We start from the raw sequence: 12,223 nt of genomic DNA, 5'->3' as shown, positions 1-12,223 counted from the left end.
TGTTGCTATACTGTACCCTAAGTGACTCATCTCCCCACTACCCCTCTGCAAGGTATGTCCAGTTGTCTGGAGATGGACATTGGGTCTCCATCGCGGGCAAAACATTTTTAATCTGCTAAATGAAATACCAACTAAATCTAGATGAATGAGGTAACTACGATGGCAATTTAATAAGATAACATACTCATTTAACACAGCCTTTATTTTCTGTTTTAAAAAATCCAGGTAACAAAACAAAATACTTACAATGTTTGGGTACAAATGAAATTAAAATAGCAGTTACAAAGAACCCAAATCAGACAACTTCTGAAAGCATATCACTCAGTTTACAAACAAAACAAAACTAACACAAAATAACTAATGTAAAAAATGATCAAAAATAAAATTCACAACGTTCTATATAATGCTACATTTCCCCAGCGAAGAAAGGAGAGTTCACATATACAGCTATATGTTAAGTGTAGTAAAGTCGCTGAAGATCTGCATACTTCCATAGTAAATTATGCATGAAAGTTTTTTAATTGCATAATTCCTTAGTGGCTCCCATGCTGCACTAGGTCTACATGCTTAATATTCATATAAAAATTACAGCATTATGTGATTGAGCATGACAGACCTTGAACTGCACTTTCTGAATAGTCACTATTTCTACTGAGGCTATCCTCTGGACCACAAACCTCAATAATAACTCTTACATTTATTGGGAAGAAAAGAAGATCTGGAAGGATGAAAAACATGCCTTTAGGAGCTTTAGGGTGAAACTCCACCCCACCCCCCAACCCAGTTTCTCTTTTCCCTTCTTGCTTGATTTTTCACCTTTTTGGTTTTATAATTAAGAAAAAAAAACCTTGCACAATGGGAGCTGCTGGTTTATATACTTTTCTAGCTATTTCAGTTGAAAATAATCTTGGTACACTTTAGTTACTATCCTAGGCCTTGGAGCCTTTCCTTTGTTCACTGCCAAGGTCTCTGGTCAATGTTTGTGTTCATTCTTCACATAAAAAGATTATTTCCAGGGTGACCTAAAAGTATTTGGCTTCATCAAAATTTCATGTTAATCCTACTCCAAAGGAATTTACCAAGTCTGAGTGTCACCACAATCTGGATTGCATTTTAAAAAATCTGTGCTAAAAATTACATTAACCTAGTCAATAACCTTTTCTACACACTCTCTCCCTTTCTGATTCAACTTCTAAACAGAGGAGAAAAACCAAGTTCCCGATGAACTACATATTCATAAAGGAACAATCTATTCTAGAAAAATGGTCTGCACATACCTTAAATATCTCACACACACCCCCCACCCCCCCACCCCCGGAACCAAACAGAGGATTAAAGAATTGAATCCAAAACTGGTGGTAAATATACCTCAGACATTTATGATGACTAAAACTATCTCAAAATATGCAGTAATGTTAGAGAGTAAACAAATGTGAAACAAGGAACATCTGGTTTATAAACATTTGCTGAGTTTTCAGGGGAAAATTTTTAATCACTCATAAAAGATAGCAAAGAAGAAAGTCAATGCCTCCATAAATGTTTTAGAGAGTAGATAAATAGTTATGCAAAACCTTTACCACCTACTACAATTCAATGAAAAGGTAACAAACATCACTGCAAGTACCTAGTAGTATGCTAATAAGAAGAATGACAGGCCATTTTTGTACAGTTTGTCAAATATTTCATTATGGTAGGTAAGCCGATTTCAACATATAGCCCTTTAGGTACACAGACAAGAAATGCATCACTAACAAAAAAATACCAAGCTACAGGCCCAGGAATGCCTAATTTAGGTACTTTCCATTAATTTCTTTTATAACTCCTATAACAAAGTCCTGAATTGTTACCAGCTACATTTGTGTCTCCAGGCTCCATTCCCAAATCCCCAGAACTACTTCATAGAGGCATATACATGGATCTTGTAGTAACTTAAAATAAATTGGTAGCAAATTAATGGATAGCACAAGGAGGAAGATCAGGTTTACAACCTGAAAGAATACAGAGAATCACAGCAAAAAAGAAAAGATAAATCAAAGGCAGTGTTACTTATAGCTTATAATTAGCACTGAAAGCAAGGTAAACAAAAGTAATTGGACTGGAATTAAATTTGGGGTTCTAAAAAGATATATTCCATCAGAATGCACATAACACTCCACATTCAATCCAAAACTCACAGCAGAAAAGTGCCTTTTAAATTTTCACCGATAATTTTGTTGTCAAACCATCAGAATTCATGCTTGATATAAAACTGTCAAGAAAGAGATGAAAAACAGAATGGATATTTGTTATAGCAAATTACCTTAAATAGAGATTCAAGATTGCTATAAATATACACAAGGTTATTTTCATTGGATTTACGTCAATACTGTTTTCATATTCTGAAGATGTTACACCCAGACTTCACAGACATAGCATCAGAACTTCATGAGGAAATGCTCACATTACTACATAATGGAGATACCGTGCTATTCATTTGACTTACACTTTGAGAAGTATACATGGTAGTTGTACATAAAGATTTACACTCTGTCCCCCCACCACTCCCAAATAAACTTTACAAGCAAATTGGTTAAGTACATTTTTTCTCTCTTTTACAGAGAATTAAAAGGACAGTTTTGTGTATTTTTTGGAAATGGGTAGAAGGCCCTTTTTATATAGTACTCTTTTTGTTAGGTAAGAAGGAGTTTCTGGGATTTACCTTAGGAGTTATTTATTTCTGGGGAGACAGAGTTGCATGTACCTCAGGAAGGATGAAGACAGCAATATTAAGTGAATTAGCAAAATTATAAAATGACACAAACCCCTGGATAAAAAACTAGCAAATATTTACAGTCAAAATGTATAATCTGAATCAGATATTCATGGGAAAATAATTTAAATAAAAACCCACAGTGATTTGAATAACACTGTTTTCTTCATTTCTGCACAAATTCACTTTTAAAATGTATTTTAAAATTTACACACACATTACATACACATAATGTATACATAACATATATGTTAACCCAACTACTGCAGTCACCATGGAGACAGCAGTACAATATTCACCATTTTCAAACTTTAGAACACTACTTTCTTTCCAGCAAAAACCTGAAAAGATTCTAAGTATTACAAGGCACTGCAAAAGTCTGCAGGCAAATAAGAGGAATGAATTTTATGTAAAGCAGAGGTGGTGACAAAATACAGGACATACAGTGTATATTAATCAATATAAGTGTGCATGTCATCCTTGGAAGTTTTTTCATCTTGGGATACATTATTTTAAAAGATTGTAACTAAGAAAGAAGGGGTCTGGCTTAAAACTTGCAGTATTTTCACTTTATAGGTTTTATAAAGTCAATTCTTATAATGAATATTAAACAGTTTTAAAGAATTATGCTAGGCATTGGTTTTTATGGAAAATTGCAATGCAAGCATTTACCATCACACTTCTGTCATAAAATGAGTTCAATTTGCAAACCAATACCATAGAAGAAATGTGAAGAATTTGTATATAAGATTTATACTAACTCAAAACAGAATATCTTTTATGAAAGGAAAGTAAGGGAAATATATGGCTTTTATCAATAACAAGTGTCAAAATGCAGTCCAAATGCCCCAAATAATAGCAACAAAATTTTCATAATGGGTGTGGTTCTCAGCTAAGCAATATAAGACATGTATTATTAAAAGGGAACAATGGATGTCACAAAGTAAACTGCCAAAAATAACCTCAAAATGCTCATCCATTAAATTTTTCCTTATTTTATGGAAAGCCCGTGGGGTATACTTTTTAGAGGAAAATCTGTTAGCATAAGTGTTGTGTGACAATTTGGAATGTTATCAGTAGAAGAGAACTCCTAATTAGGTAAGTGTGTACTAGAAATAACTTTGAAAGTTTCAGAGTGAAAAAAAGTGAGTAGGTTAAACATGTGTACCTGGTAGTTGGTAAACACCATTTAATAATCTTATTTGGGTTTTACAGATTAAGCATAGGATGTTAGGATTATTATAATTAGCCTTCTTAAAAACCAAAAGTGTACATTTTAAGATTGCCTCACTTCCTCCCAAAATTGGTTAAAAACCAGTAAAGTGCAACTTGACAGTGATCTCTTTCAGATTCTAAAAAGGCTGCCAAGAATCTAAGATCTAAAATCATCTAAGACACTATAGATACTAACACGAAATTATAACAACTAAAACATGGCAATCCAAAAAAAATCTAAGAATAATTCAAATAGTATCTTTCAAGGGTCTACAATCTCACTGCAGGATAGCGCATACTCCACATCTCTTAGAACCTTGTAAAGTCAGTGTTTCATGTATAAGAATCAAAACCTACTGTGTCAAGTAAATTTCACTTTACAAGAATGGTTTAATAGACTTGTAACTTGAATCTTCTTTGTTAGGACTACAAAGATTTCCCCCAAATGAGATTCTTAACAGCTACAATATATCTCTTGAAAAAGAATGAAAATCAAAGCAATGCTTCTCAGATGCCCCCAAGCAATATAATGTGTGCATGAGAAACAAGGAAATAGCTAGCTGCTTTACTCAGAGATGTTTTGAATTACTACTGAAATCTTAAAGCAGCTATAGTATCTGCAGAATCAAGGAACTGCTACAGTTCTTTGTTTTTAACCTTTCCCTCCACCTCACCCCAAACAAGGATTCACACCTACTGTTGTGATGACAGGAAGGAAATCACATTAAGAAGGGCTCATGTTCTGTCTTGGTTGACAAAGTTATTCTAGTTTTATACCAAAAAAAAAAAAAAATCCCAGCAGTATGTTTATCCTATCCATTGTGAAAGTTAAACCTAAGATAAACATGTGAAGAATCACTTAAGACTCTGGCTGCTGGAGTATCTCACTTCATCTATGTTTGGGGAGAATCAATTTAAATTATTTTATACACTTAAAAGTATCATGCAGCTACAAACAACAGCAGTTAAAAAAAAATAAGGGCTTCTCAGCAATGCATGGAAATTGTCCTGGAAAAAGGTAATGGTCAAGTCAAGCCTATTAAAGCGGTGTGAACAGTATTTTTTTAAAATTAAGTATCAAAGAGGATAGGATTTGAAGTGCAAAATCATTCTGTGAGCCATGTTCTATGTACAAACTGCACATTTCTATAGAATGATGAACTGTATCAAATACTACATTAGAACAGAAAAAAGTCAAAAGTAAACTGAAATGAAGAAAAACATGGCAGAACCTAAGAAGAAATGTTAATATTTTAGGTGTCTTGCAAATAATTCTGAAAAAAAAATCTCCCTTTACTTCACCATCTATTCTGACTCATTTAGGCCCAGGAGGGATTGTGGCCGGATTCTGCCCTGGTGAAGCTGTAAATGCCTGCAAATTCATCCCTGGCTGAAATTGTCCCACTGGTTGGGTAGGAATAGCTACAGACTGTTGTGCTGTTCCTGAAATCCCAATCCACTGTACTGGATACCCTGTCCCCCCAACAGCATTATGTTGACAAACATGGGGCATTCCATATGATGATAATGGCCCAGGAAATGAAGGGAGTGAGAGTCCTTGTGGTAAGGAAGTTGGAACAGCTCCACGGATTTGGGACAGAGACGAAATCCATGTTGATGAAGTATTCTAACAAAAACAAAAAATAAAAACAAAAGATCAGTTTATTGGTATAAACTTTTCATCTACTTATATTCTTTTCTAGTTTGTGTGCTAAACACAGTTACATGCATTATCTCATTTCATCTTCATTGCTCTGCAAGATAGTGATTTTCAGGTGAGGTAGGAATTTCAGATTATTTTCGGTAGCTCAAAATTTGTAACTCACTTAACACTACAAAACAAGTTAGTAGTCATGAACACAGTTCCAGCTAACTTCAAGGCCCAAGATATTCTACCTCTCCATAGACTTTAGGTCCTATTTTCCTCATGCTAGCATGACTTTTCTATTTTTATTTCCTTCAACTCTGGTAGCATAGTAGGGTACAGTTTCAGAAACCTTAGGGAAGAGTTTTGCTCTCGGTTATAGGGTCACTATGAGTCAGAAACAAGCCGATGGCAGTGGGTTTGGCTTGTGCCAGTCTGAGGTATTCTCATATCAGCATCATAAAAAACGAATACCCGCCCCCTCCCGAAATTCAGTGGCATGGAGTCTATGCTGACTATAGGACAGTGTAGTACTACCCTTGTGAGTTTCTGAGATTGTTAACTCTTTATGGGAATATAAAGCTTCATATTTCTCCTGCGGAGTGACTGGTGGTTTCAAATTGATGACCTTGCAGTTAGCAGCCTAACAAGTACCGACTACCCTCCCTACCATAAACAATAGCCAGTCTCAACACTTCATTCTTGGGAGATACATTAGCATTCTTTAGTGTGGCACAGTGGAAAGAGCCTGGCATATAGTAGAAGCTCAATAAGTGTTACCTCCCTGCTCCTACTTCTACTCACTGTCAAGCCCAGTATTTCTGTTGAAAATTTAAACTCAAGACAAAGAGATGATTATGTTTTAAGGAGTACTGAGGAAAACATCCCTGACTCCTTTTATCACATTGTATTGCGATTATCAATATGTATAGAGAATACTGAAGTCTTACACACAGGTGAATACGTCGAATGGAAGTAGATAATCACAATTAAAGGGAAAGTTGGTATCAGACCTAAATTCTTAGTTCTTCTAATTTAATTGAATCTGTTCACTGCTCTTCATTTTCATTTCCCCTTATCTGGACTATTATTGATTAACTCTTAACAAGCCTTACCAACCCTTCAACCCCTTAATCCTTTCTCTTACCTCAGTCAGAGTGATCTTTTCTAAAAGCTAATTTGATCATGCCAACCTTAGGGCTTCTATGGCTAAGACTGTTCTTATATAATGACAAAAAGTTCCTAATTTAAAAAAATGAAGTTCCTAATCATTGCTACCTTTAATACTCTACATATCTCCTTAGAGCCTTTGTGCATCAACTGCTCCTTGCTCTCTTCACTACACCCAAACTGGCCTACTTTCAGACCCTTCACAGGTCTGTGTACAGAACTTGCATATGCTGTTCTTTCTACTTGGAATCCTATTTCCTCTCACTTTTACCTAGTTAACATCTACTTTCCCTTCAGATCTCTGCTCAATCATTACTTTCTCAGGGATGCTTTCTTTGACCTCCTTTTACAAAGCCAAATTTCCTTTACTATATAGTGAGTTGTCCTATATCCCTGCTTTGTAGTCCTTATCACAGTTGAAATTTTTATATTTCTTTATACAAGTCTTGTTAGTGTCAGAGTTTAATAAGCTCCTTGAAGATAGGGACCCAACCCTAGTGCCTAGTAAAAGATTTGGAACATAATGAACAGGTGCTAAAAAATTGTTGTGTGAATAAAATTTTCTAAGTAGTGCTACAGAAGAGTAACATGTAAGAACATTAAATACTGAGATGGGGTCTTCACACTATAGGGTACATATTATGTGATAAAGGAGTCCTGGTGGTGTAGTGGTTAAAATGCTCAGCTGCTAAAAGAAAGGTTGGCAGTTCAAGTCTATCTGCTGCTCTGTGGAAAAAGGATGTGACAGTTTGCATCAATAAAGATTACAGTCTTTGAAACCCACTGGGGCAGTTCTATTCTGTCCTATGGGGCCTTTATGAGTCAGAATTGACTTGACTGTAGTGGACACTTTTGTTTTAATTTTTTGGTTCTTTGTGCTAGGCACGCACAAAGTGTTTTCTTACTTAATTCTCACAACAATTTTGTAAGTCATGTATTATCCCTGTTTTAAAGACATGGAAATGGAAGCATAGAGAGATCAAGTGACTTGTCATATGAATAAATGAACTGATTATTGTAACCCAAGTCTCCTTAAAGACTTTCACTGCTTTTATTAATACTCTATTTTCTAATCATTCTTCCTCCACAGCCACAGACTGCAATAAATCACCATTAGTTAACAAAAGTCTCCATATAGTGTTCAGTCTCTCAGACAACATAAATGCATTTATGCCTTGAGATATGCCTCTACAGGCTCCCAATTTTTACAATGGTGATATTATCTGAGTATAACTTGATGCCAGGAATAAGATAAACATACATAGTCTCCAAGCAGATATACTGCTTACTAGTTTGGGAAGCCTAGGATATTAAACTTTGTATTCAACATTGCCAATATATGTTTTCAGGCTTTCTGTACCAAGCTATAGTCAATGACTACACATGATATCTTCAAAAAGACTGTGAAAAAACGGAATTTAAAATAATGGGATATTTCCATGAACGTTTTTGAAGCCCCCCGCCCTCTCACACACATGCATACACACAGCTATATCTCTTTCTACTATGAAGGTTCAGATTCTACGCACTGATGCACTTTAATAGGCTTTGAAAAAGTGATACCTTAAAGCTTCAAACACATGTAAGTACAAAGTAAAAAAGGCTCAAATTCCGCCACATAGCATTTTGGTAACAACTTTTACTATTTCCTTATGCATATCTATATAATATACATAATTTTACATAAATTATTCTATACTTTATATACTGTTCTGTAAACCTACCTTCTTCCCACTACAAAACACATTGTAGATATCTTTCTACATTTCAACTGCATGTGCACCTAATACCACATGAAATTAACTATGAATCTAGTTCACAAACTTAAGATATATAATACTCTAGCTTAATGTATTTTAAAATTCTTTTTCATACTGAACAAATAAGCTAACTTGTTGGCGCAAATAAAACAGATGTAAAACACAGGGTCGTTTTTCCATAAATTTTAAATATTTCTTGTATCATCAGATGATTAATTTAATCCTCACTCTTTTCTTAGATGTTTTCTTCTTTGATATTTGATGCTTTCCCCCCAAGGTACTATGGTCTAAGATAAGGGCCAGTGAACTATAGCCCTGCCATTGGTTTTGATAAATCAAATTCTATTAGTGTAAAGCCATGTCTATTTATGTATTGTCTATGACTATTTTTTACTATAATGGCAGAGCTGAGTAGTTGCACCTATATGGCTTGAAAAACCTAAAAATATCTACTACCTGACCCTTTCCCAGAAAAAACATGCTGACCCTTGATCTGAAATGTAATTTTCTAAAAAGCATGGTAAATTTAGACAAGGTTAAAAATCTCTGTTGTCAATGATAGTATTTCTCTAACAGTGACTATAACTGTAAGAGGCACACAATGATAGGCCTAAGTGCATCAATTTTTATTATTTTAGTTCTCATAAATAAACAGGACCAGGGACACACAACTTACTTCATGTATTTTGTTCCGGTTGTCTGTTTCTAATTTTTGTTGACTCTTTTTAAGTTGGTTTAAACTTGGCTTAATAAGAGAATTTCCTATTGTCTCCTTAGTCCAGTCATCTACCAGCTTGTGTAAGTCATCTGTGAACATCCCTTTTTTACTAGCTGAAGATTGCTGGCATGATAGTGCATTATTCTCCAAGTGCAGTGGATCTGTAAGAAAAAACAGGGAAAGTATAAAATGGAATTAAAGTGGATACTTTTTTTTGGCCAATAATGAATTTTAATAAAGCTATGTGTGTGGAAGAGAGTCTATAATCTAGTTTACCTGGGAGAGTCATAGTTTAAAGCTATTGTCCCGGAGTACTTACTAACAGTATCCCTTTTTACTCTCAAAAGTTTCCTTTTGTTTAGACCAGTGGTTCTCAACCTGTGAGTTGCGACCCCTTTGAGGGCTGGAGGATCCTTTCACAGGGGTTGCCTGATTCATAACAGTAGCAAAATTACAGTTAAGAAGTAGCAACAAAAATAATTTTTAGGTTGGAGGTTCACCACAACATGAGGAACTGTATTAAAGGAACTGTATTAAAGGGTCACAGCATTAGGAAGGTTGAGAACCACTGGTTTAGACAGTTAATACCTTAGATATGTCATTGTTGTCAGCAGTAGAAAACAGCTTGAAATTTGAATGGAGTCTCCAGCCCCTACGCAGATTCATCAGCAGAGAGGGGAAGCCATTCTGGTTTGAAGAATTTGAGAATAACTGATGACTAATCTTTAGCTTAATACTAAAGCAATTCAGATATAGGAATAACTTGTAAAAAGCAAACTTGAAGGCAAAATCAAGGGGGTAGAGCTAAACAAACAATCAGCAACTACAGACTATCAGGCAGACAGGTTTCACATATTTAGCTAGTAATCATTGAGTTGAATGTGACTCATGGTGACTCCAAGTGTGTGAGAAGAGAACTGTGCTGCCTAGAGTTTGTTTGTTTTTTAATTTTAATAATGTACTTTATTTAACACCAACCCACTGCCATCGAGTCAATTCTTATTCATGGTGATCTTATATAGGGTTTCTAAGGCTATAAGTCTTTATGGGAGCAGAAAGCCTCAATTTTCTTCTACAGAGCCTCTGATGAGTTTGAACTAGAAATCAGCAATGCAATGCTTACAGGAGAGTGCCACCACAGGTCTTTTATTAATATAGTATACCTAAAATATTATCATCTCATGCAATTAAAATAAAATTATTATTTTTGGTGAAAATAAACATTAAAATACACTCATTTAATATTTTCTACACTGACAGTTCAATTGCATTGGTTACATTCAAACTGTGTCATTTCGACCCATATTGCTTTACCACCATGAACACAGCCTCTCTCTTTCTCATAAAAGTCTCCTCTCTATTTTGCAGTTATAGTTGTCAATTGGATTTATTGTAGATAATTCTTCAAAGGAGTGCACTTCTCAAGGTGAACATTCCTTACTGGTTGAGCCAATTGGAAATTTGGTTAAAAAAATTATTTCAGGGTATAGTATCTGTTCACAGCTTAAAGATTATCATGGAGCAATAAAATTGGTGGTTATTCTACTTTCAATAGGTGCATTAAGTCTGATTTCTATAAGAATTTTGTTCCAAATTTGATCTCTTTGATCAGGAAAAATATTTTTTCTTCTTTCTGATCTATTTGATCTTGGCTCAAAATGTAAATAATGGAATGGAAAAATGAATCCTCCATTTTATATAGAAAGTCAAGAGGTCCAGAATAGTCAATATTTGAATAACAGCACAGTAAGAGGATTCATACTTACTAATTTCAAAACATAATGTAATGCTATGGTAATCAAAACAGTTTTGCATTTATTTATTTACATATTTTTTAGTACTTTTTTATTCTTGGAAGAAAAAAAAGCAAAGCATTTGGGAACGAATTATTTTCAAAACACAACAACAAATGCATAAGAAACATTAAACAAAATATATAATGGGGATATTTAAAAGTAAATATGATGCAATACTGAAGGCTTCCATGGGAAAAATGTTGGATGGAGAAAATGTCAAAAGATGATAGAAGGAATACACAGTTACTGTACCAAAAAATATTGGTCAATGTTCAATTATTTCTAGATGTTCAATCATAAAATCAAGAACTGTTGCTATTATACCCACATTGATATCTCAATTCAAAAAAATCAAAGAGAAAGCAGAAAATATTAAACACAGAAAAAACTTTAAGATGGGCCAAAAGGGAACTCAAATAATAAAAGTAATACATTTTAACCTAACTATGAGTGTCATAACTTACTTTAAAATGCTCTCTGTCTGATAGCAAGGCTATTCATATCCTTTGACTATGGTCAGAGGGGATTGACTGGAGGTTTAAACCATGTGGGGACCCTGAAAATGGAATTTGGGCTTCCACTGTCATCCATACTTTTCTGCAAACTGGGTGTTCACAATTTAAGCTCTGATGTTGTCTATTCCTTCAGATTTGGATTTTATTATTATAATCGTTGGATCACACAGGCATGTGTTCTTTTTCCATGTGGACTTGGTTGACCCCTTACTTAGATGTCTGCTTAATTAAACATAAGCCTTTAAGACCCCAAAGTCTATTCTTCCTGATAGCTAGGTATAATCTGGTTTCTTCACCCCACTTTGCTGTAGCACTCATATCTTCAATGATCTCTTCATGAGAGCGAGCATCAAGCAAGGCCATGTCATAAGAACTAATTGCTCTTAGATTGGGGCTAGAAGTAAGTTAGAGCTTCAAATTCATTCATATATCTATAGTTTATCTATGTTCACTTTAGAGATAGTATTAGCATTTTATGATAAAGAACATTACAAATATACCCCTAGGGCATAAAGTAATTCTGTTGATTGTGCCAAGAATTTAGCGATGGTGTACAATATTTTCATATTGAGGTGTTTAAGAATCCTATAGATTTTAGTAATTATTCCCTTGTCCATATCATTGTTAAAGATTTTTTTCCCAATCCATGGACTGT

The 12,223-nt window shown here is 34.6% G+C and overlaps 1 protein-coding gene across 1 annotated transcript in view; it reads right to left on the bottom strand.

Moving 5' to 3' along the window:
• Positions 1–5,231: 5,231 nt before the first annotated feature.
• WNK3 (WNK lysine deficient protein kinase 3) overlaps positions 5,232–12,223 on the bottom strand; it is a 170,030-nt gene continuing 163,038 nt past the window's right edge. Inside the window, exons 21-22 of the mRNA XM_004713120.2 lie at positions 9,216–9,418; positions 5,232–5,591 (exon numbers count right to left, since the gene is read on the bottom strand). Coding sequence (XP_004713177.1) covers positions 5,280–5,591; positions 9,216–9,418 — 515 coding nt within the window. The 3' untranslated portion in view covers positions 5,232–5,279. The remainder of the gene's footprint in view (positions 5,592–9,215; positions 9,419–12,223) is intronic.

This window comes from Echinops telfairi, unplaced genomic scaffold (assembly GCF_000313985.2).
Source record: "Echinops telfairi isolate 266 unplaced genomic scaffold, ASM31398v2 ScPeMD7_19;HRSCAF=73, whole genome shotgun sequence".
NCBI lineage: Eukaryota > Metazoa > Chordata > Mammalia > Afrosoricida > Tenrecidae > Echinops > Echinops telfairi.
Note: the sequence above shows the minus strand (reverse complement) of the source record. Positions and strands in the feature narration are given on the sequence as shown.